Consider the following 25,846-nt stretch of genomic DNA (forward strand, 5'->3'; position numbering starts at 1 on the left):
TTACAATGCCATTATTTTATGAGAAATCAATTCTGCTATACACTAGTAACAGTTTATAGTAGACACAGATCATGATGATGTCATGCATCACTATACAATGAGAATCCCACATGAAGCAGGATGTGATTCTATACTAGTGGCTCTGTGTGATTCTATATAGATCTAGCGCTAGCCTCGATTCAAGGCCGATTAAAATACGTATTTTAATCGGCCTTGAATCGAGGCTAATCTAGCACTATATACTCTGTGTAAACTGGGTTCACTTAATTGCGTTTACAGCATGGATAGCCTTCACACAACAATATCTTGGTTTAAATTAGTCTCATGGATCAGCCCCCTCCTGAGAAGGGGATCTGAGCACTCTTGATGTAGTTTTGTTGCACACGCTGGAATTCCAACGGCTCAATCAGATTGACTTATTCTAGTCAGGTGATATTATAGGAGGCAATAAAGAACTGCACGTTGCTCAACGCATTTGGATAATCATTAACGCATGCATTACGCATGGTAAACGCTTCATACATAGACGCTGCTACGAAGCATAAGCAAGCCAAGCAGGGATCCTTGGGCACAGAGAGTTAGCACCACAGGCAAAAGACATACATGTAATAGATTGAAGCACCTTTTTCAGAGATAGAGAGATGCCTGCGCTTGACGCTTTGTACAATAACAAATACGCGGGGGCGTAAGGTCAGGAATTGATTACATTCCATTGGTCTGGCACATTCCACTGTGAAATGACCTCAAGACAAGAGTGCTCAGACCACTTCTCAGGAGGGGGCTGATCCATGAGACTAGGTTTAAATAGTGGCAGATTTTTATGTTAAAGCTTCTTTGTCGAGCAAAAGCTAACAAGCTTGTGACTGCATGGGTCTGCTTACCTGGATGTTCTAGCACTGCGTTTACAGCATGGGTAACCTCCACACAACAAGTTAGTACTTTTTTGATAGTGGCAGCTTTCGGTGTTAAGGCCATGCAAAGTCAATTTGTAGTTTCTCAGGCTATTATTCCTAAATAGCAAGCGGATTGAGGCATTTGAATGATAATGATATTCATAGAATTTAACTTTTTTGTAAAGCTGCCAATTTCCAAGCGCAAGGGCCTGAGAAACTACAAATTGACTTTGCATGGCCTAAAGCTTTGTTGTCTAATAAAAGCGAGCAAAATGTAGCTTGAACAGACTTGGCACATGCGTTATTTATAACTGAAAGTGATCCTGTACCAGGAACAATGGAAAGCTAGTAGATCTAGCGCCTTGCTGACTACGTTCGCAGCTGAAGTGATCCCGTACCAGGAACAATAGAATAGCTAAAATTGTGACTGGTTGTTGGCTGACTCTGGATCCTATAGATCTACTCCAGCCTGGCAGGAGCCATACCTCTCTAAGTCTAAGACTCCAGGCTTCTTTGCTGTGATCCCAGTCCACATTGCATGTACCACTCAATGTTTCAGCATGCCTCCAGTCTGGTTTAGTTTTATTGCTCTTGAGTTGCTGTGCTAGTCATACATGCTACATGCACTGCATTATCACACTTCTGGTTTCTTTATTATCATGTCACCAGCCGAGGGTTTGCACTTTAGTGCTCTAGTTATAGATAATTTCCTGGCTTGTGATAGGTAGATGTACTGAGACCTAGCTCTCGGATAAATAGACTGGTCTGGTACAAGAGGTGCAGAAGTATAGATCTATACAGACCTACTAGACTGGAAGTTCTCAATTTTTTCTTTAAATCAGTCTGTGATTGTTAATAATCGAATTTGCATTAGATCTATACCTGAATAGAGAATGCCATCAGGAGGAGGCAGTGCAGGAGGAGGTTGTGGTGGAGGAGGAGGAGGGGGATTCAGCAGTGACACTCACAGTTTAAGCCATCACGCACATTAGTAGTGACAGTGACGACGACAGTGGTGCAGTGGGCTTTGGAATTTTTATCGGGGTCATATCTACATTAGGCGTTTTGCTCATTTGTGGCATAATAATTGGTGTTGCGATAGGACTAAATAAGGCAGGCGAGTCCATGGACAATTCAGATGACGATTTAGATTCTACTGTTACTATTTCCACTGACTTCTACTCACCAGGGGATAGTCGACTGCTGTCTCTATCCTCGTTCTTTTGCGATGGTGGTTCTCTTGAGCTCTCGTCCAATTCAGTTGATGCTGAACTGTTTCTTATCGACGACACGAGTATACCGGCCCTGAATGACACTAATCAATTTACTGTTTCTATCGAGTCGACAATTGATTCAACGGAGTTTCGATTCTGGCAGTATCATCTTCATCCCAACTCTAACATATCAGTCTCTGTATATATGTACCGATCTGTTGGTTGATCTCTACATTGTGAAAGGCAATAATAATGCAAACAGTTGGGCTAGTAACCCTAGCCAAGATTTGGCTGAGATGTTCCAATATGCACCTGCCTGTTGTAATGATTTACAGAATACATCGACCATTTCATATCGAGTCGAGCAAGAAGATGAGTACTATGTAATTTTACACAATTCACTCTCAATGGAGATTATTTTGAGCGCTTCTTTATACTTTGAGAGAACAGAATACAGTGTCCCTGACCTAAGCTCTAAGGAATCGTGTTTTGTCAGTGAACAAGGAAATTGCCTAGTAGGCATTGACTATAGCACTGGGTCTCAACAATTCTTGGTGATCACATCCATTCCCGAGCGTGTGGACTGGGGTGAGAACGTCGGAGTTTCACTAATTTGTGACCAGAGAGGATGGGCCTATGCAGTTGTTATCTTGGTGACCATTTCTGTAATAATCATCCTTGTTGTAGCTGCCGTGGTGTTGGGGATTGTCTGTTATTATAAGTGCTGTATACTACCTCCAAATCAGCAAACATCGAATTGCCTTGGAGTGACTTCAACCCTGACCCTCCTCCAAATAACTCTGGAAATGTGCACACGATTGCGAGTGATTTCGACCCTGACCCTCCGACCAACAATTCAAGAAGTGTTGACAAGATTGACCCAGACTTCAACCCGGATTATCTTCCTGAGAACTAATCTAGTTTGTGTGATGTACATGTGCATGTATATATATATATAGCTTCACAACCTGGTTAAATGCAGATTCAGTCAGTTTTGTCTCACTTTGCTTTTATTTTTAACAAATTAACACTTTTTTTAATATGCATGGGGTGTTTGAGAGTACAAGCTTGAGTTAATTCCGTGACTCAGTCTGCAAGTTGCCAAATACTATTATCAAGTGCAAAGACAATAATTATGTATTATAGTGACAGAGCCATTATATTTAGCAGGTATATATATCGATGCGTGCATGGGTAGAAGAATATCAGACACGCATGCACCCCACCCTATAGACTATGGCTTGCATGTATGCATATATACTCCTTTTCACTTCACATACATGTATATACATGCGCACCAGAATAGTTATACTGCTCAGAGGGCAAAATATAGCCCATCTATATAATAGCCATGCAATTACGCTGGCCCTGTTGATGGACATAATTATGTTTCTAATCTACATGGTGTATACGTAGTCAATGCTTACTCCAAGTGGCTGGATCTCCAAATCGCTACTATAACCAAGCAAACTCTGATCCAGAACCACAATTTCTATCCTCCAATCGATATTTTTCACCGGGCTCACGGCATAAAGGTTAAAAAAAGTTTTATTTTACAAGAGTCTCGCCTGTCTCCTTGCATCCAAGAGAGATGATCCCCCTATACAACTCCACTATTGTATGTCCTGGCTGAGATGTCGCCTCACCTTAACTGTCTCCCTGTTGAGCAATTTGCTGCATCAGGGGAGCATGCTCGCACCCGGGATGTTTCATTAAACCTCCGGTAGACCTCGTGAGTTCTGAATGTGGCCTCATTGTGTGACCCTCACAATGATTAGTGTGATTTTTGATCACATAATTATTTCGTCATGGCAATGTGGAAGAATACCTCCAAACTGCATGTAATGAACACATCACTGCATTGAGGAATACCTATATGACTGCCCTGAGATATGGATGGTGTCCGCCAAACACTGCTACAAACTGTGTCTGTGGTGCAAACTTCACAATCGAACATGCTCTCTCCTGCCCACGAGGTGGATTCCCGTCGATACGCCATAACGAGATCAGAGATCTAACTGCCACCCTAATGACGGAAGTCTGCAATGATGTGTGTGTGGAACCGGATCTTCAACCACTCTCCTCGGAGACCATGGCAAGACGTACCGCCATTACCACTGATATAACACCCGACTAGACATCGCGGCAAACGGCTTCTGGGGAGGAAGACTGGAGAGAACCTTCGTAGATGTCAGGGTGTTTAACCCCCACGCACCATTGAACAGGAACACGAGCCTGGAGCAGTGCTTCAGAAAACACAAAGTAGAGAAAAAAGAGCCTATGAGCAAAGAGTCAGGGAGGTGGAACATGCGTCCTTCACCCCCTTAGTGCTCTCCGCAAGTGGGGGACTAGGAAAAGAAGCAACAGTGTTCTATAAGATTGGCTTCCCTCCTAGCTGAGAAATGGGACCAACCATACCACCAGGTCATAAACTGGCTAAGATGCTCCTTATCATAATATAATCTGCTCAGATCTGCAATACAATGTGTGCGAGGCTCCCGGTCCTCCCGTGGTCGCGCCATCAAGACCATCCCACCAATGGATTTGGTGTCGGCCGAGGCACACTTATGCCAAATGGACTAACAAGTATATTTTCCTTTTTCCTTTTTGTACTATTTTATTATTTATTTTGCCTAGATCAGTACTACATGTGTAACTTCATTTGTTTAACAAAAAATATGACTGCAATGAGCACATAATTATCATTACATTAAGGAATACCTCTAGGAGACTGCAATGAACATGCACATCACTGCATTGAGGCTAGGGTTGCAAGCCCCCCACTTGGCTGGGGAAAGTACATTAATAATTTAAACAATGGGGGCGGGGAGATTGCAGGTTGTAAATTTTCTTGTTTTAATTGTGAGTTTATATCTCATAAATTGAATAGTGTGACAGTGATGACGCACTTTAAGGAAAATGCGGTTCCACGTTTACACAGCAGTTCAACACTCTGGAGTACATTAGGAGGAGTATCCAACTGTAGCCTCCTTCACCGGCCTTCATAGAAAAGAAGAGTGAAGTTCCCTGAGTAAAGTGCGGCCTGGGATCGAGGCTAATCTATAGCTAACTGTAGCTTTAAGTGTAAACCGCGTTAATTTTTACAGTATACAGGTATGTCATATCACGTCACTCTCAGACCGTTAAGGTACGTAAAGTGGTTAATTAATGATATTGGCAACCAAATGGAATAATCCCTACAAAGATGCCGACTATCGTTCTCTCTCCTCCAATCATCAATCTTATCATGTCCATTATAGAGGAGCAAGGTCCTCATGTGGGCTAACCCCTATAAAGCTGTGGACAACCTGGTAAACTCTGAATCTAACATTACAACATGAACTATTTTCACTTACTTTCTACCATTGCATTATTATGTTCATCATAAAAATTATGATATCAGCACACACACGTGTGGTTTGTACCTTCAGCCCACATTTAATTTTATTCATGGCTGTTTACACAATTACTACAACCAGGAGTGCATGAATTCGCACTCCTGCTACAACATGTATAGTATTAGTGACGTACATGTATTCAGTCCAGAGGAGGTCCGACAGGCGCAGTGCAGCTCAAGTAATTAGCCTTTGATTACTCTCAGCAAAAATGTACGACGTGGGGAGGACGTGGGCGAACAATTATTGCTCAATTAAAGGCTAATTGCTTGAGCTGCACCGCGTCTGCCAGACCTCTGTAACAGTCTAGATGTAGAATTGCATGTGCGTGGGAGTTGCTAATTTATTTATCTACTCTAAATATTAATCTATATTCCTTAATGCAGTGATGTGTTCTACTCTTGATTATGAATAACCACAGGGGAAAGGTCACACATAGGCAATACAATCATGTATTGTTTACAAAGGTGCTCCCCACATATGATTATACTTGTCAGTTCTGGCTGCTAGAATTTACTAGATCTACAATGATAATTGTTGATGCTGCATGGAATAGCAGCCTTTTTACAGTACATATATGCATTATAAATTTGTGAGTATATAAAATTAATGTTCGCAGTACATGCTTAATCAGTAAAAACCGCAAAATCACTAGTCCGGCTATATCATGCATGCCAGAGGAGGTCACCGTCCGACATGTGCACGAAGTTGCATGTCATTGGCCTGGACGTTATCACATGACCGCAATGACATCAATGCACTGAACTTGTAGTGATTCGTGCACACAAAAACTCTGTAGATCTATATAGTTATGCCATGTATGACATCAACATCAGATGATGATGTCATGCACCACTATACAATGCCATCATGACGTCAATAACACCGCCAACACTGAACTTTAAAGTTTATAGTTCACTGAGATCATATGATTTCCTGCGTGGCTTGTCACTGCATGTCAGTGACAGCAGTCTTTTTATAAAAATCTGAATGTGAGACCTCCCTGATAAATCATACTTGTGCTTAAAGTATAGATCTACAGACTACTATAGCTGTGAGTCCTCCAATTTTTGCTGGAATTTGATGTGAGTGTTTTATTTATATCTACAAAAATTAGTCAGTGATGTTCATTTTTTAATAGACCTACCTAAATAAAGAATGCCGTCAGGAGGAGGCAGTGCAGGAGGAGGTGGTGGTGGAGGAGGAGGAGGCTTTGGTGGAGAAGGGGAGGGATTCAGCAGTGACACTCCCAGTTCAAGCCGTTACTCGAGTAGTACCTACACAACATCCCGGAGTAGTGACAAGGATTCTAGCTGTGGGATGTGCATTGGAGTTGTTGTCGGGGTCGTAGTTACATTATTTGTTTTATTTGTTTTGGGCATGATTATTGGGCTTAGTGTTGCAGCAAATTCGACAGGCGAGTCCAATGATGATGATTCTACTGTTACTATTTCCACTGACTTCTACTCACCAGGGGATAGTCGACTTCTGTCTCTATCCTCGTTCTTTTGCGATGGTGGTTCTCTTGAGCTCTCATCCAATTCAGTTGATGCTGAACTGTTTCTTATCGATGACACGAGTATACCGGCCCTGAATGACACTAATCAATTTACTGTTTCTATCGAGTCGACAATTGATTCAACGGAGTTTCGATTCTGGCAGTATCATCTTTATCCGAACTCCAACATATCAGTCTCTGTATGCACAGATCTGTTGGTTGATGTATACATTGTGAAAGGCAATGATAATGCAAACAGTTGGGCTAATAACCCTAGCCAAGATTTGGCTGAGATGTTCCAATATGCACCTGCCTGTTGTAATGATTTGCCGAATACATCTACCATTTCATATCGAGTCGAGCAAGAAGATGAGTACTATGTCATTTTACACAATTCACTCTCAATGGAGATCTCTGTGAACGCTTCTTTATATTTTGAGAGAACAGAATACAGTGCCCCTGACTTAAACTCCAAGGATTCGTGTAATGTCAGTGAACAAGGAAATTGCCTAGTAGGCATTGACTATAGCACTGGGTCTCAACAATTCTTGGTTATCACCTCCATCCCCGAGCGTGTGGACTGGGGTGAGAACGTCAGAGTTTCGCTAATTTGTGACCAGAGAGGATGGGCCTATGCAGTTGTTATCTTGGTGCCCATTTCTGTAATATTCGCCCTTATTGTAGCAGTGGCGTTGGGAATTGTCTGTTGTTGCAAATGCAGTACTACTACCGAATCAGCAAACATCGAAATGCCTCGAAGTGATTTCCCTCCGACCAACAATTCAGGAAGTGCTGACAAGATTGACCCGGACTTCAACCCGGATTATCTACCGGAGAACAAATTTTAATATTATTTTATTGTAGATCTAAATTTTAATATTATTATTTTATTGTAGATCTAGCTAGGCGTCTATGTGTGTGATTTGTATGCTAGCTACGTACGGCCCGGTAAAACAGGTGTACAATTTCAATTTTCAAACCTCAGTTTGCCATCAAACTATTGACAGTATAAGATTGTGTGGTAATGGTAGTTTTACTGATTTTACAATTAGATCTACTTGTAAGCCACCTAGTCTGTGGGGGACCCCTACCCAGTATTTATTAGACAGGACAGCATGCAGCCAAAGGTGCTCCTAAACGCACTAAAAACAAGCTCATTTGTCCGTTTGGTGGTTGCTACACGTCTAAAGCACTCCTCTACGGACCCTCTGGAAGATGTGCTGCCTCAGAAGTGGACAGAGTTAGGAGAGCGCATACAGAAACAGGTGATAGCCACGGGGTATGAGCATCTCCTGGCCAGACGGGCATGTGTGAAGGAGAGCCTGGCCAAGAGAGGCATGGAGACCGATATTGTGGACCAACTGGTGAGGGAGACGTGCTGTGTGTGTAGACTCACAAACTGATAAAGATAAAAATTGTTCAGCAATTGTAGTTATCATAGATTTATTAGTGGTGGGGAGACCACTTGGAGACCATGAATATCATTAGGGACCTGGGGGGTACAGGGAGGAGCTAGAGTGGGGGATAGGGGGAAAGAGTTGAGTAAAAAGGAAAATAGAAAAATAGAGTCGGGGATAGTGGTTAACAGTGGAACCTACGTATTAATAATTTTTATAACGAACACAATTAAGTTTTGGCTGTTACAGAGAGGTGTCCATAGTTAATTGAGAGGTTTGATTATCCTCCACATGATATAGATTGTGCCCAAAAATGCATATTCAGTAATAATTTTCATTGGCTAAAAGCTGTTCAGGGAGCAGAATGCTGGTCGTTTTACGGAAAGCGAGGTTGCCGTTCTTCAGGGGTCGTCTATACAGTAAATACATGTGGCTGCAATCCAGACCTTATTTTTCGGACCTGATAGTTGCTATTCACGGGTGGTCGTCAAGCGGAGTTCCACTGTACATGTATATCAATTTGACTCGAATCTATTATCGTATATCAGGTTAGAATACGAGGTTCTTTCGATTGCAAATTTTCGATAGCAATCAGGCTTGTACAGTGCCATTCGCATCGATTAACCTCTCATTCGAAACCCTGGTACTTCTTGCGAAGAAAACAACAGTTTATTTCATTCGCAATTGTTCTTCCATAGTTAAAGACGCTAGAGAGGCACAACCTCATTGTTGAGCGTGTGAAATCCCTGGACAAAGAGAGAAAGAATAACCATGAGACATTCAATGCAGCCCAGGTGAAGTTGCCTTAATTGTACAGTACGTGTTACTGGTCAGCGAAACTTGCCACTGAAACCATTAGCATCTGCAATAATGCTACCTTTTGAAACAACCCAACAATTACCCAGCCCAGTACTGTCCACGCAATACTCAGATCTCTCAATTGAGGCCACAAAGAATGTTTACACTCTATATTATGCACTTGATACTACACATTTTAGACACCTGTTGTTGGTCACTGTGTACAGCTTTCGCTATGATTAACTATCCACAGAGTGAAGAAGAAAAGTCACTGGCTAAGGACAGAGGTGTTCAACTCAAACGAGACATTGCAAAATTTGAGGTAAACATAATAGTGCCAAGTGCTTGGTGTATGCAATCCCATTGGCATGGTACCATCTACATTTGTCACTATGGCGTAACTTGCGGTAACATTATGACAGCTTCTTAATGCAGTGAATCCTTGGGTAGACCAACGGTGATTCAAATATAGGGCCGTTGGTGGCCTGCAAGCGTAAGTCAAAACACATGCTCCAGCATGGAGACTTTGGGGCCCATTAACCAGGCTGTATTATAGAGGCTGGGTGACATGCTTAATAGGGTGACAAGGTTTCACTGTATAGGTGTATAAAAAATCTGCTTCACTTTAAAGGTTACTCTATTTTTTTCTCTCCAGGAAGAAAGACGAGAGTTGAAAGACAAGATGATGCCAGTCCTCACTCAGCTCCCGAACGAAGTACATCCGCACACAGTATGGACTGTATTTTTTGAAGTGTGTCTATCATTATAAAGATTCCTCTTTTTGCAGCCAGTGGGAGGCTATAAAGATTCGAGAGTGGTAGAGGAGCATGGACAAAAGAGAAGTGAGTTGCATTGCACGTAGAATTGCATGCTGTTATGTAAAATAACTAATTGTCATCCCATAATTGCAGAGTTCAGTTTTCCTGTAAAGAGTCATATTGAGATAGGGAATCAGCTGGATTTGTATGATTACAGGTACTGTAACCTTTTGTATCTTACTTTCAGCTTCACTATAATGACTTATAACATACTTCAATTGTTTGTACTGTAGAGGTTCTTCTAGTGCCTCTGTGAATGGGTTCTGTAACCTTTTGTATCTTACTTTCAGCTTCACTATAATGACTTATAACATACTTCAATTGTTTGTACTGTAGAGGTTCTTCTAGTGCCTCTGTGAATGGGTTCTGTAACCTTTTGTATCTTACTTTCAGCTTCACTATAATGACTTATAACATACTTCAATTGTTTGTACTGTAGAGGTTCTTCTAGTGCCTCTGTGAATGGGTTGTGTAACCTTTTGTATCTTACTTTCAGCTTCACTATAATGACTTATAACATACTTCAATTGTTTGTACTGTAGAGGTTCTTCTAGTGCCTCTGTGAATGGGTTCTGTAACCTTTTGTATCTTACTTTCAGCTTCACTATAATGACTTATAACATACTTCAATTGTTTGTACTGTAGAGGTTCTTCTAGTGCCTCTGTGAATGGGTTCTGTAACCTTTTGTATCTTACTTTCAGCTTTACTATAATGACTTATAACATACTTCAATTGTTTGTACTGTAGAGGTTCTTCTAGTGCCTCTGTGAATGGGTTCTGCTATCTTAAGGGTGCAGCTGCAATGCTGGAGATGGCTCTGGTACAGTTTGCTTTACAAACTGCCGTATCCAAGGTAGCCTACATACTTTAATTAAGTGGTGTTGTCTAAAAAATTTCTGAAAGCCTTCATCACATGCACTGAGAAGTACGTATACTGAGGCCATATTGACTATGCTGCTCTATATTGCTAACTATAATTATTAGTTTAGTTTAGTTTGGGCTGTCCAAACCTTTTACCAGCAATCACTTCGTAATCTTCACTAACATTGCGTACTTGTCATTGAGCAAATAATTATTATTGCTGTACAATTTCATTTTGCTCTCACATTTCAGGGATACACGCCAGTAATTCCCCCCGACATCATACGAACAGAGATGGTGGTAAGCCTGTCTAAATCAATCCACACACTCAATGCATCCTGTGTGAGCGCTTGTAGGAGGGGTGTGGTTTCCAGCCGAGGGGGCCATCCAGTCAGGTGTTTCATGTGACCTCGAACCATCACCGTGGGACCAATCTCTGTCTAGCTGGGACAGCTGAACTGCCTCTAGCTGGTAAGTTGCATGTGTGATCAGTGATTCCCTCCAGGCTTTATTTTCTGCATGGAGCAAAATTGACAATTAACCATTGTCCACATTTACATCTGTACACATAATTATATTTTATGGTAGGTTGTTAGGGATTTCTGAATTCTTGGAAAATGTTACTGTCAAATGATTTCATGTATAGTAACTCCCGTATTCCACTTCTGCAGGCATGTTTGTTGGCAAGAATGTTCCGTTTAAACAGCTGCCCATCAGGTATGTGTATATAGTACTTAGTGTACATGTACGTATGCATGTGTGTGTATGTGTATCGCAGACAGTATTTGTGAGAGCCATGATTACAGTCCATTGTTTTAGGCTTGTTGCGTTTGGGAGGTGCTACAGAGCCGAAGCAGGCAAGTGCCAGTACTTGTGAGCTACTCAGTATTAGGCCTTGCCCAATTATGCTAGCATAATTTTGAGACTAATAGGTGTGGTGGAACATTGAGCATTATGCCAGCTTAATAGGCAAAAAATATTAGCTTATTAGGCAATTTTACCAAATGTTGGTAGAAAGTATGATTTTATAGCCGCACTATAGCCTCGATTAGTCTCGCAAGTCCAGCCCCTTTACTCAATCAGGTGAGGTAAGTGAGTGAAGGGGCAGGGCTTGCGAGACTAAGGACTAAGCCTCAATGGCATGAGTAATGCTAATACTGAGTATATACGTATAGAAGGTGTCATAGTAGATTTTCTAACTCTTTTCTAAGATTTCTTTCACCAATATAGTTCCTTAGAAGATTATGTAGAAGGTCTGTTGCAGTATAATTCTCGTTGATGATTTCTAATGGGTAATAATTAAAGTCTAATTGGTAAGAATTAAGGTACAATGCATGAGACTTGGAGACGCAACATTTTGAGCATAATTGGGCAAGGCCTACTCAGTATCTGTTGTATGAGGTTTTGAAATGTTATGTATTTTCAGTGTACGTGGTTTAGAAACACTACAAGCATGATGTTTACGCCTCAGGGTAGCTGCATGTATACTGTGTGTTTATTACATGTACCTCCTATACCCACCCACACACATACACACACACACAGGAGGATCCACACTGTTAGCTAAGGGCCTGTACCGACTGCACCAGTTCAGCAAGGTGGAGTTATTCGGTGTGACGAGCCAGGAGACGGGGAGAGAGAGTGTGGAGTCCTTAGAGGATATGCTGAGTGTGCAGAAAGAGATACTCTCAAGTCTGGGACTCCATTACAGGTATGTGTATATGCATTGTACAAGAACTGTGTTACTAGTAACCCATGCAATGTATTGCTGTGCTAGCCACTAGATTGACACATTACTCCATTCATTCGAATTCAGAGGTCAAAGTTTGAATAAACGAAGCAAAAACTTGTTCGTACCCATCTCCTGGGAGACATAGGCCACCCTAAGGGTTACACCCATTTAAAATCTTGAAAGCTAGCCCCCCTCTGTTTTATTCATGGATCCACCCCTGCATGTGCCTCCCTGTAGAGTGCTTGAGATGGCCACTGCTGAGTTGGGTGCGCCAGCCTATCGCAAGTACGATGTTGAGGTCTGGATGCCAGGACGTGGGGAATATGGAGAGGTAACCAGTGCCTCAAACTGTACCGACTATCAGAGCAGACGACTGTCCATCACTTACCCCAACCAAGATGGCCGTCGTGATAAGAGAGGAGTACTAGAGACCAAGTATGCCCACACTGTGAGTCCCAACCCCCAACCCAGAGTGTACTTAGTCTCTTGAGTGGCCACATGCACTTCAGATATTGCAGGGTTGTCACTGTTGACGTGATCGACACTACAGTGATTGAATGTTGCTACTCTGCACACAAATACCAGTAACACTAGTACTAATACCCAACATTTAATATCTATACTCTTATATCCGTATATACATACATTAGTACGCTATTACCGTGCCTGAGCAGGCAAGAGAACTACAATCTACCTGTATCAAATTTTCATTTTATTCACTAATACCAACATTGATCGATGTAACACACATCTATATAACTATTATTATATACATGCACAGGTGAATGCAACTGGTTGTGCTGTGCCGAGGGTAATCATCTCTCTGTTGGAGAACTACCAGCAAGAGGTGAGTCTAACCTCACATGCAGTTTGTATAGTGTCATACTGTGTACAATCATATAATCAGTAATAGTAGAAGGAAGACTTTGACAATAAGTGAAATAAAGTATAGACTGTGTATGATTACGATGTGTGCAATGTCTGACTATAGCTTGAAATTGGGTTGTATAGTGTCGTTACCATCATTATGCCCCCTCTGTAGGACGGCAGCGTCCTTCTCCCGCACGCCTTGAGGCCTTTCCTACCAGAACAGTACTGGACTATCAGATAGCTATATTATAGTGAACTATTTATGTTAATTATAAATATCATGCTACTAGACACATGTAATTGTCAAATCCATTGAAGGCACATACCTAAAGAAAACTCTCCTCCCGATACGTACAACTAACATGGGGTTTTTATTGTACTCGAGGCACAATGGAAAGGGGTCACTAATGTACTAGAAACTTGATCATAATATTTATACCTGAGGCATACATGCATGCAGTCACACGAGGAATACAGAGGCCAATTGTCTAAGAGGAGTGCAACACGTATCTCTACAGGCAAGTTAAATTAAAATACTGATTAGTAAAAATTGGTGTTAGGCCGTTGCACAGGTTGTCCGACCTCCTCTGATATTGATCTACATATAATTATGCATATATATATTGTAGGTAATGCATGAGATGATGTCATATACCACTATACAATGCTATTGTTTTATGGGGAATCAATTCTGCTGCACCTTACCCTGATCTACATTGTTATCATGATGACGTCATGCACCAGCACTATTATATATAACAAAAGTACAGGAAGCACATGATTCAACTTGAAAGTTTATAGTCTAGATCTAGATCTAGTTCATGATTTCCTGGCTGGTCACTGCACTGTGCACATGTGACCTAGTACCTAGACTAGACGTACGTGTATAGATGTGTATAGAGTCTACATTAAATGTTAGACCTCTCTAGCTTTGTACTGTGATGCATGTGCATATTTAAAGTATAGAGATCTACTGACTAGACCAGTATACTGTGAGTCCTTAATCTTTGCTGGAATTTGGAGTAAGTGTTTTAAGGTGTATATCAGATTAACCAGGCCATAGCCACACAAATAATTTATACTGAAAAATCAGTAATGTTAATTTGTATAATTATTATAATTATAGACTTAAATAAAGAATGCCGTCAGGAGGAGGCAGTGCAGGAGGAGGTGGTGGAGGTGGAGGAGGTGGAGGAGGAGGAGGAGGAAGTTGGGGTGACGAGAGATTCAGCAGTCACAGCTCTAGCCGTTACTCGAATCGTACCTATCCAGCATATGGTGATGAACAGGGATGTGACAACGATTGTTGCTGTTGTAGCTTTGTGTGCGCTAAAGTTATTGCCGGGGTCTTAGCAACATTATTGATTTTACTCGTTAGTGGCATAATAATTGGTGTTGTAGTAGGAATAAATATGTTTGGCGTGTCCAATAATGATTCAGATGATTCTAATTCAGTCACTATTCGTCCTACTGACATTTCCACTGACTTCTACTCACCAGGAGATAGTCGACTGATATCTCTATCTTCGTTCTTTTGCGATGGTGGTTATCTTGAGCTCTCGTCCAATTCAGTTGATGCTGAACTGTTTCTTATCGACGACACGAGTATACTGGCCCTGAATGACACTAATCAATTTACTGTTTCTATCGAGTCGACAATTGATTCAACGGAGTTTCGATTCTGGCAGTATCATCTTCATCCCAACTCCAACATATCAGTCTCTGTATGCACAGATCTGTTGGTTGATGTCTACATTGTGAAAGGCAATCAAAATGCAAACGATTGGGTTGATAGCCCTAGCCAAAATGTAGCTGAGATGTTCCAATATGCACCTGCCTGTTGTAAGAATACACGTACATCTACCATTTCATATCGAGTCGAGCGAGAAGATGAGTACTACGTAATTTTACACAATTCACTATCAACGGAAATTTTTGTAAATGGTTCTTTAAACTTTGAGAGAACGGAATACAGTGCCCCTGACTTAAACTCCAAGGAGTCGTGTAATGTCAGTGAACAAGGAAATTGCCTAGTAGGCATTGACTATGGTACTGGGTCTCAACAATTCTTGGTGATCACATCAATCCCCGAGCGTGTGGACTGGGGTGAGAATGTCGAAGTTTCGCTAATTTGTGACCAGAGAGGATGGGCCTATGCAGTTGTTATCTTGGTGCCCATTTCTGTAATAATCGGTATCACTGTAGCTCTGGTGTTGGGGATTTTCTGTTGTTGTGATTGCAGTACTACCACCAAATCAGCAAACATCAAAATGCTTCGAAATGACTTCAACCCTGACCCTCCTCCTAATAACTCTGGAAATGTGGACACGATCGCGAGTGATTTCGACCCTGACCCTTCGACCAACAATTCAGGAAGTGTTGACAAGATTGATCCGGACTTCAACCCAGATTATCTTTCTGAGAACTAAAAATTAGTTATTGTAGATCTTAATATAATTATGTGATTGTGTATAGTTACTAGGGATCAATCAACTGCTATTTTGTGTGATGTGTATGCTACGTATATTGTATGTAGGGCCTGGAAACGGGTGTACACACAGATATATAATTATACAATTGATATAAATTTTAATATTATTGCATCACTTTAATTTGCTTCTCTATAATACTGGTAAGTAATTATTAAGCAATTAGATGAGCATTCATTTTTATCATTCTCATGATTATTGCCAATAACAAAGTTAAGACGTATTATAATATTATTAAAACACACTGATCAAGACATCATGATTCAAAATTAAGAGAAGGGCGGCTGATTCATGAGACAAAAATGATCTTTACCAAAAATGGTCATTTGATGCCTTATAGACTTTTAATTAAGACACAGTCACACTAAAATTATTCCGAGCATAATTTATCAGGGCCTAGGGGTAGCTGTATGTGTACTGCATGAGTGTTTAACATGTATCTCCCACTCACACACATGCACAGGAGGATCCACACTGTCGGCTAAGGGCCTGTACCGACTGCATCAGTTCAGCAAGGTGGAGTTATTCGGTGTGACAAGCCAAGAGTCGGGGAGAGAGAGAGTATGGAGTCCTTGGAGGATATGCTGAGTGTGCAGAAAGAGATACTCTCAAGTCTGGGACTCCATTACAGGTACGTGTATATGCATTGTACAAGAATGTGTTGCTATAGCAATTAATTACTGGCACCCAGGGCCATTGTATTATTGTATTGTTGATATATATATATTGGACCTTGGGAGGAAATGAAAAGGCTCTGCACATGCACCTGGACTCGTGATCTGTGTACTGCTTCTATCAGATATCACATCACATGCACTCCTGAAAGCATTTCTCGATCATCAGAAACAACCAAAGGTGATGTCATGCTTGTGGTGATCATTACACACTTTACCTATATATAGGCTGCTGCAGTATTGAAACTTCCCTATACAAGTAAAATTATAGTATATTGACTGGTGAACATTAATCTTGTTTTACATGCATGTTTGATTTACAACTATAATTTTGTCATGGCAATTCATTAATTATTATGAATCCTATAATTATACAAAATTGCAAGACTACTGCATGATACATCTCCTATGGCACATCTGCACACTGAGCGCACAATGTTCTCTATAGTTATAATTTATGGCTATATAATAATGGCAGCAAACATACTAATTTTATCCACATCCATGAGATGCGCAGCAAACATACAAAATCACTCACTCCCTGCCAGCGCGACAGGAAAGAGGGTAGATGGAATTATCACAACCTTGGATGGTAGGAAGATCAGGCACTGAAACAGGCACACTAGCACTGATAGCAGCTGTGTATTGGCTATTGAAAACCTCTGGAACAGAACCAGGTGCAGCTCCCTTCCTTCCAATGATAGCCCAGGCATGATATGTACCAACATTCCAAATGTGTGCACTGCCAATGTTTTCGAGAGCTTGTTTTCCACTACTATCGAAATAGCGGATACCATCATAAGACATAGCAGCGACTATAATACGGCCATTTGGGATGCTTGCAATAAAAGAATTTAGTCGGCTATCTTCAGTTGTACTACCATATGTGTTGTAGTATATAGTCTGATCAAACTCACAGCTGTTCTCGTCAACCAACCCAACAATTAGCCCGTATGATGGACAAAGGTTACTAGGAAACGTTCGATGATTTATAGAGATGTGTGTGCCTATGTAACCTGCAGCAGTACATCCAGTCCATTGGGTACTCGAAGCTGCTGAAATTCTACAAAATGAAGAATTCTTTGATGTACCAATTGGTATGTAAGAAGTAGCAAAAGCACGTGCATTGCTTTTCACAGATTCGGCTACTTCTCCTGGCAAAGCACCCTTTCGCCCAATAATAGCCCAAGACCTATCTATCTGGGCATATCGAATGAGCTTGCTGCCAATTTTTTTACAAGCATCCTTGGCCTCCTCTGTAAGGTGAGTGATTGCATCTCCTTTGATAGCGATAGCTACAACTCTGCCGGGAGGTAGTGCGTCGATATACTCAACAAATGCATCGGAAGGTGTATGATCAGAAACAGCTTCAGCATGTGTGTTGAATACTGTAGTGTCCAAAACATATCCTGTGTTTTCATCAAAAACAGCAACATTTAGTCCCAGGTTGTTACTATCTTCACTACTAATTTCAACATTCTTTCCATCGATGGTGATAGTCGCCACATTAGCTCCACTTGTTTTCCCACCTGAAACCACTGTTACACGGAGTCCATACATCTTAGTTGACTGTAGTTTGACTTGGGTGGAAACATTAACAGCAAAGCTTTGGCTGTGGCTCTCAATAGCTTTATTTTGCGCCAATCCTTTCACACCAACCATCGACCATGACGAAGCACTATTCATATTGTATGAGTATGCAGACCCTAGCGTGCGAATAGCTCGTTTTGCTCTGGTGTCGAAATATTTCACTGGATTCCCACTTGAACTCATTACAACCAACGCACCTGGATGCAAGTTCTCAATTTTTGATGCCAACAGTAATGAAGGAGTATTAGTTGGATATGTGTCATAGTTCATTGTTTCCCTCACTTCACCTGAGACTTCATCGATAATGGCAATGTTTATTCCACGCCTTCTGCCTCCAAATATTTGTTGCCAATCCTTGTGCATTGAAAATCGATTACCAACACTTGTCCCTTGACTTATTACATCTATCTGCATGGCTTCAGTTGTATTTAGCTGGCTGCATCCTGTACCAGGCCCAAATATAAGGTGTGTTAGTGTAATGCTAGCCTCGTCCCCAGGCTAAGTTGTCTCTACCCTATATATAGGCCACAACGTATATTTTCACTATCTGGAAAAATTGGCCTGGGGACGAGGCTAGTGCAATACGTATAGAGAAAATAATGTGAGGATCAGGCTACTCTAAAAATCACTGTATATATATACATGCATCAATAATTATGTTTACTTAGTCTATATATACATGTAGTGAACTTCTTCAAACAGCATGCACTACAATTATATATGTGCATGCATGCGTGCTATACACATTCTGTACAACCATATATACACAATCTTATATATGCATGCGAGAATCTCCTAGCCTCATTTATGCACAAGCCGGTTTGGTTTCTCAATGGGATTGAAGAAAGATAGGCTATATTTGTGCCTCGAAGCGTAGCTGCACCGGTAAAGCAGATAAGGTAGAAGAGGGTATTGTGAGACGGAACCAATTATGAGACAGCTGAAACATGAAGTCTATAAAAACAATTATTTCTGTTTTAACAGTGAATCAGTATTCATAAGCAGCGCTTTCTTTCTCTACTATTTTGACGACTAAAATCGGCACACGATCTTTGTGGGTCTCTTTTTCTCATTATTCAAACGCTGCATTGTGACCTTAACCCTTTCCTTGCCATTTGTGAAATCTGGAACAGGAGCGTCTTTAGGTCGATCAATTAGTGTGGATCCGGCCTCACCACGCCTCCATGTCATTCTATTAGTCTAGATCCGGCTAGCAATTCTAGCTGGGACTCCCAGTTCTAGCTCCTTTTGTTTAGCGTGTCAGAGACTGGGAGAAGATGATTGGCACTCCCTGGCTCCTTTGGATGTACAGCTGTCCAGATCCCTAGAACATACCCTCCATTCTGACGAGTTATCAGTGCATAGGGTGCTTACTAGATTCTTGCCAGCCAGTACAGTTCAAGCTACACACAGCACCGCTCAACTATTCTCTACCCCATTATCTAGCTAAATCTGGTCCAACTAGACAGCAGACACAGCTAGTTAAATACAGGAATACTCCAAAGTACTTTGACCTCTAGAATAAGCATGTGTGTGCATACAATTTAAAACTGTGTACACGTGGCTGGCTCTGTCTTATAGCAGCTTTCATACTCGAACTCCTCCTCCTCCTCCTTCTATATATAGCAGAGTCTTACAAGTTAACAGTGGCTGGTATGAAGAATAGTGGCCGGCTAGAGTCTACAAGTGCTGGTGGAATGAAGAATGGAATGGTGGCTACAAGTTCTGGTGTGAATTAGAATGATGGCTGATTGATTTTGAAATGGATGTTCATTAATTGAGTGTCATGACGAACTTTAGTATCTATACAATAGAGCTAGTGCTCATGATCCTTGCCAGTACATGTATATGAACTTTTTAGCATCAGTTCCTTTGGTTTGCCCATAGGCTCCTGAGTTTTGCTCTGTTTACCACTCTAATCACTCTATATCAGCTGCTCCAATATTGGAGTAAGTCTGTCAGCTATTTACTTATTACCCGAGGCGCGCGTGGGCGGCCACGGGTATAGTAGTCTGTTGGTTTGTTTGTTTGTTTGTTTGTTTGTCTGTTTGTCACTAGTATATCTACTCACCTGGATGCCATAGCGCTGCGTTTGCAGCATAGGTAGCCTTCACATAACAATATCTTGGTTTAAATAGTGGCAGATTTTGATGTTAAAGCTTCTTTGTCGAGCAAAAGCTAAGAAGCTTGAGTAAGCTTGTGACTAGGTCTGCTTACCTGGATGTTCTAGCACTGCGTTTACAGCATGAGTAGCCTCCACACAACAAGTTAGTACTTTTGATAGTGGCAGCTTTCGGTGTTAAAGCTTCTTTGTCTAATAAAAGCGAGCAAAATGTAGCTTGAACAGAACTTGCACATGCGTTACTTATAACTGAAGTGATCCTGTACCAAGAACGATGGAACAGGGTCACTACAGTAGAAAGCTGTATATACCAGGAACAATGGAACAGGGTCACTAAGTAGAAGCTTGAATATAGCTCCTGCTGCTGACTGGGATCCTACTCCATGCAGAACCTGGAGCCATACTTCTCTGAGACTCCAGGCTTCTTTACTGTGATCCTAATCCACAGTGCATATATCTATAGTACCACTACCTGTTCTCAAATGTTTCAGCATGCCTCCAGTCTGGTTTAGTTTTATTGCTCCTGAGTTGCTGTGCAAGTCGTACATGATAACAACATCACTATATGCTATATTTCTGGTTTCTTTTTAATCATGTCACCAGCCGAGGGTTTGCACTTTAGTGCTCTAGTTCACTCAATTTTTAAAGCCTATTCAATTTCTTTTGTGCAAAGCTGTTTCACATGAAATAATAAGATCATTATAGCCATGCATGCAGTGCCACCAGTTTATATGAACATGATTCAAATGACACATTAATAAGTGCATGCAGCATCAGCAATTGCGATAGCACACAAATAGTTTATATACTGACACGTCTAGGTACGTGTAGTCACAACTGCAAACCAATTAATGATCATTGCATCCCTCTGGATTGGATTCGGAGTTTACACACAGATATGATACTAGTGCTGCTGCCGCCTAATGAGGAACACAGTCAATCTGAACCTACTCACTCACTCACCAGTACAGTCAAGTCAGTAGGGTCTGAACCGAATCATTCCCATTTCAACGGCGGCCTAAAAACGAGGCTATTACTCCAAAGGTCAAAGTACTTTGGAGTATTCCTGTGTTTAGCCTCACTCATCTCTTTGGACACACCCTTTAATTATTCCTGTGGATGTAATGCGCATGCGCGCTCATTCCCCACGTGTGATATCCAAGATCCAGATCCAGATCCTCCTGGCAGAATCATATTTTTCTTGAGGGCCTGGTAAGCCACAAAACACTACTGTATAACAATATAGATAACAATATGCATGTACACAAGTCTTTTCTTCTTAAATATTATAATTATACACTGAACTACAGATCCTGGAAGAATCAATTTTCTTCTTTCTTGAGGTCCTGGTATTAAAGCCACATAATACAACAATAGATGCATGTAATAAGTCTTTTCTTCTCAGTGACTTTATATAGATAAGCTAACTTTATTAGTAAAATTATGCACTTCCGCTTATAATTAATTGAAAACAAAATCTTCTTCTTTGTTGCTTCCTAGATCCTTGAGGTCCTGGTATAAGCAGCCACAAAACACAACAATGATACCATAAATTATACAATTGAATAGATGCAAGTCAGTTTTAGACAGATTATTTTATACACTTTTCCTCTTCTATACTTCCTCTTCTATACTTTTGAGCGAAAGCAAATCATGGCGAGAGGCATTAGCACAGCGCCAGCTTGAACACTAGTTCTTATACTATAACTCTTTATAACTCGAGAACGGAGCATTGTTTTGCAAATTCACAAATTGCAATCTTGGACTAAGAAAATGTGTAGAAACTCTTACTTGCATGCATTTCTTAAGCAGCTTGAGCAGTCCACACATGCACCGTCTTTTAATTGGACAATTATAGTGCCGTATTGGTATATTAATTTCTCACATCATTATTTTGTCTGGTTTTATATTCGTGCACTCCTGACAGCACATAATTATATTGACTAGGGCTGGCAACATGCATATAATATATACCTGGGGTAGACGACTGTGACTTGAGTATATTGGCCTTAGCTCGAAAGCCAGAAGAAGTAGTCGTCTCATCACTGGTGAATTCAAGAGTGAGAACATTGCCAGAAGAACTGTAACCACAATTAACCTCAGCGAAATCTCCTAAATAATTATTACGAAATTTATCACCAAGTGTATAATAAGATATAATATATATATATATATATATATATATATATACTGAATCTAGCACCTACCAGTTAGTTTTGCCAGCTGAGTATCTGTTGAACATACTCCGTCACACACTTTCACCCAATCATAGTTCTGCTCTGCCTTTATGAAGTCAAATTGCAGACTGATGTACCATCCTTCCGGAGCATACACTGTCCATGTGCATTTCAAGCTATTGTTGTAATGCCTCGGAAAATTTGGTGATTGAATTTTAATGTCTGTGTTTATCACAAATGCACCGCCACAATCTATTGGGGAAAATATTATATGTAAAACGTAATTAAAGTGAGTTTTTTGTCAGCTTACCAAAATTTGCTATTCTGTTAGGGGTCAAACTTGGCATTGACTTTAAAACATCCTTAGAAGACACATCAATTATAGTCTGCTTGAGACGGGCAGGTTTCATTAATGGGGCGCGAGAAAGATGAACGGCTGCTATACCACACACAAGAGCAGAAGCCAAACTAGTGCCATTTCTATTTTCAGTTGTACATGTCAAGCAAGAGCTATTAGCTCCTCCGATTTTTTCCCCAGGAGCGAAAACATCAACACAGGGACCATAGTTGGATTCTTCGAAGATACTGTCATTCACTTTGGTGGCCCCAACCCTCAAAACAAGTTTATTACTTGCTGGAGAAGAGTAACAAGAATTGCTGTGAGTGTTTCCAGCTGAGCCTACAATTAGTACATTTCTGTCATTGTGCAGAGTTGCAATTGCTGAATTCAGGGACAAATGCACACTACCGCTAAGAGTCATACTCACAATAGCAGGCCGTTTTCGCTCGGCAACTTCAGTAGCAATAAAGTTGAGACCATCAAGAATAACGCTCCAAGGAGCAGCTCTCTCACATCCAAGCACTCGAACACTTATAAGATTCACTTTCTTTGCTGTTCCGTACGTTTTTCCTCCGATCAAGCTAGCAACCAAAGTTCCATGCCCATTGCAATCTCTTCCATTCTGTGGCTTGTAATCACGTGTGTTCAATGTAGTGAAATGGTACTCATCAACGGGATCATACCCAGCGTATTTTGCCCGATTTTCAAATTCAGAATGCTCAAATTCGATTCCTGTATCCAGAACGTACACATCGACTGTTTCTTCTTCCTGGATATTGAAGCTGTTTGTATAGGTGTCATCAAGTGGGAGATTTGGCTGATTAAGCCTGTCCAGAAACCACAGTTGTTTGTCTTTTATCTCACAAGTAATGTTATCGCCAATTTTTACTTTCGTGCACTCAGTACCAAACGCAATGTCTTCCTCCTCGATATGATTCACTTCATCCAAGTAGCGTATCTGCAATGTAATGTGCGCGTAATATCCAACTCACTATAGGCATAATTTATCTGACCTTGTCCAGGACATGCTTTGGTGCATCCACAGTGAGTGTCTTCCCCACATGCTCAGTGTAGCGATGCACAGTGACATCATCCGACATCCTCTTCACCTTCTCCACTACTTTTTGCAGGTCACTCTTGGATGAGTCTTGTTTGAGTACCACAATGTGGTGACCAGTAATAGTGGCTCCTGTTGGGGCTTTCACCAATGGCTTAGCAATACCCTCTGGTGTCAGATAGCCATAGACGATGAATGGTAGCAATACCGCTGCTGCAAAAATGATGTGGTAGAACCTCTTCATGTTTGACTGCATGACTTAGTAAACATGTACTGATGTAGCACATGTAGAATCTTCTTATTTATAGGTGAAACCCACGCATACACCTCATGATCAGCACAATGCAGTCGAATGGAGCAAGATTATTGTCTCTAGAGTGCTATATGTTTCTACCATTAAAGAGTGGGCATGTGTTATTCTACGAACTTAGATACAGAGATACTGAAAGTAGACAAACCAATGCATAGTGCACATATAGTTCTATAGGTTATACGTATACCATATCATTGGCATATAGCTATTAGTAGTGATGTAGACACCCCAAATCTTAATGGATCTATACATCTCGGCCTCCGCATACACTCATCGACAGGATATACATGATTGTACGTGTACCAGGCTCGCATTTTAAGTACAGGCATGCATGCATCTCACTCAGTATACAATGTAGAATTTAACCCAGTGACTATACAGATCGAGATCTAATAATTATTACAAGCATGATTACATTAGTATATGTGTAGGTCTATACAAGACATACCAGTTTAGCCAATGATCTTTAACTATATACATTTTGTACCATGCATGTATATGGTTGTTCTCCAAACACTTTTTATGATGTAATGCGATAACGTTGATGCAATCGCTCTCCAGAGCCTTTTTTTTTTTTTACCAGCCTGTTCTCATTGTAGCGTGGGAGGGAGAGCTAGATTATAGGTCTTTTACGAGCAAAAGTTAGAACGTGTAAACATGTTACTCTAAGAAAAAATTATAGTTCAGAGTATAGTTCAGTTACAGTTTTGTTTTTTCAAGAGATCTGAATGTGTATACACACAAGTAAAACAAAATGATATAAATAAACAATAAGTGATAAGTTTATTAAGGACAAGCATTAATTTATTAAGGACGAGCTTCTTGAATGACCATGTCCACCGCTACCGAGTTGTTAACTAGGTACCCACATGATGATTAGGCCCCTCTGATGGCTTGTATTATAGCTATTGATGAGCGTAATAGTGAGAATGCTAATTTGCATTGTACCCAGCGTAGTGTATTATTGTAGGCGGGCCTGGTCCCATTTGGAGGAAAGCATGGAGGCTATAGTCTCTTATAGAAAGTAGTGGCCTCCCTAGCTAACCTTCAGTGTCAGAGAGAGGTCGAACTAGGAGGGAAAAGTAGCATGTTTAATTTCGTTCGTAAGCTCTGTTCGTGCTTTCGATAGATAGTTTGAGATCTGTGTGTCTGTTAGATGGAGCATGGGGGTTAAATATCCTAACATCAAAGTATGTATGCTCAAAAGCTCACCAAATACCGTTAGCAGCAATGTCCAGATGTGCTCCTGCCTGTGCGTAGATAATTACATGGGCGTGGATTAAGCACATGCGCACTATCACACATGCAATAGATACCATGCATTTTAATCGGCCTGGAACCGAGGCTACTATGAATACCGTATATATAGCGGGTAATTTTCGTGGAATAAAATATTTGTTATTTTTGTGGCAAGCTGGCCTACACAAAATTTCCCCCATGAAAATGTAGGTGTGGCTTACCATAACGCATGCAGTGCAGTGCAGTGCAAACAATGAATTTATACTCATGAAAATCATCGTTTTCCAGTGAACAAATTTTTTACCCCACCCACAAAAATGACCCGCTATACGGTACATAATTATCACAACATTACATCTCACAACTGT

At 40.9% G+C, this 25,846-nt stretch overlaps 3 protein-coding genes across 3 annotated transcripts; 2 read left to right on the plus strand and 1 right to left on the minus strand.

The window, feature by feature from the left end:
• Nucleotides 1-6,414: 6,414 nt before the first annotated feature.
• Nucleotides 6,415-13,802, plus strand: LOC135340143 (uncharacterized). The gene is made up of 16 exons (XM_064536469.1): nt 6,415-6,587; nt 6,644-8,364; nt 9,096-9,191; nt 9,449-9,517; nt 9,851-9,925; nt 9,983-10,037; nt 10,107-10,170; nt 10,762-10,867; nt 11,128-11,175; nt 11,232-11,346; nt 11,547-11,592; nt 11,695-11,732; nt 12,421-12,586; nt 12,845-13,055; nt 13,389-13,454; nt 13,650-13,802. Exons 2-16 carry the CDS (start codon nt 8,116-8,118, stop codon nt 13,716-13,718), a joined length of 1,473 nt encoding a protein of 490 aa, XP_064392539.1. The 5' UTR covers nt 6,415-6,587; nt 6,644-8,115; the 3' UTR covers nt 13,719-13,802.
• A 449-nt stretch (nt 13,803-14,251) lies between these two features.
• LOC135340144 (uncharacterized) lies at nt 14,252-16,080 on the plus strand. Its single transcript, XM_064536470.1, has 2 exons — nt 14,252-14,499; nt 14,604-16,080. The coding sequence occupies exon 2, from the start codon at nt 14,617-14,619 to the stop codon at nt 15,904-15,906; it is 1,290 nt and encodes a 429-aa protein (XP_064392540.1). The 5' UTR covers nt 14,252-14,499; nt 14,604-14,616; the 3' UTR covers nt 15,907-16,080.
• An 889-nt stretch (nt 16,081-16,969) lies between these two features.
• LOC135340145 (uncharacterized) lies at nt 16,970-24,217 on the minus strand. Its single transcript, XM_064536471.1, has 5 exons — nt 23,883-24,217; nt 22,840-23,827; nt 22,560-22,781; nt 22,327-22,464; nt 16,970-18,673 (listed from the first exon to the last, which is right to left on the minus strand). The coding sequence occupies exons 1-5, from the start codon at nt 24,180-24,182 to the stop codon at nt 17,175-17,177; spliced, it is 3,147 nt and encodes a 1,048-aa protein (XP_064392541.1). The 5' UTR covers nt 24,183-24,217; the 3' UTR covers nt 16,970-17,174.
• Between the last annotated feature and the right edge of the window lie 1,629 nt (nt 24,218-25,846).

This window comes from Halichondria panicea, chromosome 8 (assembly GCF_963675165.1).
Source record: "Halichondria panicea chromosome 8, odHalPani1.1, whole genome shotgun sequence".
Classification (NCBI taxonomy): Eukaryota; Metazoa; Porifera; class Demospongiae; order Suberitida; family Halichondriidae; genus Halichondria; species Halichondria panicea.

Bases quoted from the DNA above. Each gene is read 5' to 3' on its own strand.
- LOC135340143 (XM_064536469.1), top strand. From the start codon at position 8,116: ATGCAGCCAAAGGTGCTCCTAAACGCACTAAAAACAAGCTCATTTGTC. The intron at 9,926-9,982 runs GTATGGACTGTA...CTCTTTTTGCAG, and splicing joins ACGAAGTACATCCGCACACA to CCAGTGGGAGGCTATAAAGA. The intron at 13,455-13,649 runs GTGAGTCTAACC...CCCCCTCTGTAG, and splicing joins TGGAGAACTACCAGCAAGAG to GACGGCAGCGTCCTTCTCCC.
- LOC135340144 (XM_064536470.1), top strand. From the start codon at position 14,617: ATGCCGTCAGGAGGAGGCAGTGCAGGAGGAGGTGGTGGAGGTGGAGGA.
- LOC135340145 (XM_064536471.1), bottom strand. From the start codon at position 24,182: ATGCAGTCAAACATGAAGAGGTTCTACCACATCATTTTTGCAGCAGCG. The intron at 23,828-23,882 runs GTCAGATAAATT...ATTACATTGCAG, and splicing joins CAAAGCATGTCCTGGACAAG to ATACGCTACTTGGATGAAGT. The intron at 18,674-22,326 runs GTATATATTATA...GGCCTGGTACAG, and splicing joins GTCACAGTCGTCTACCCCAG to GATGCAGCCAGCTAAATACA.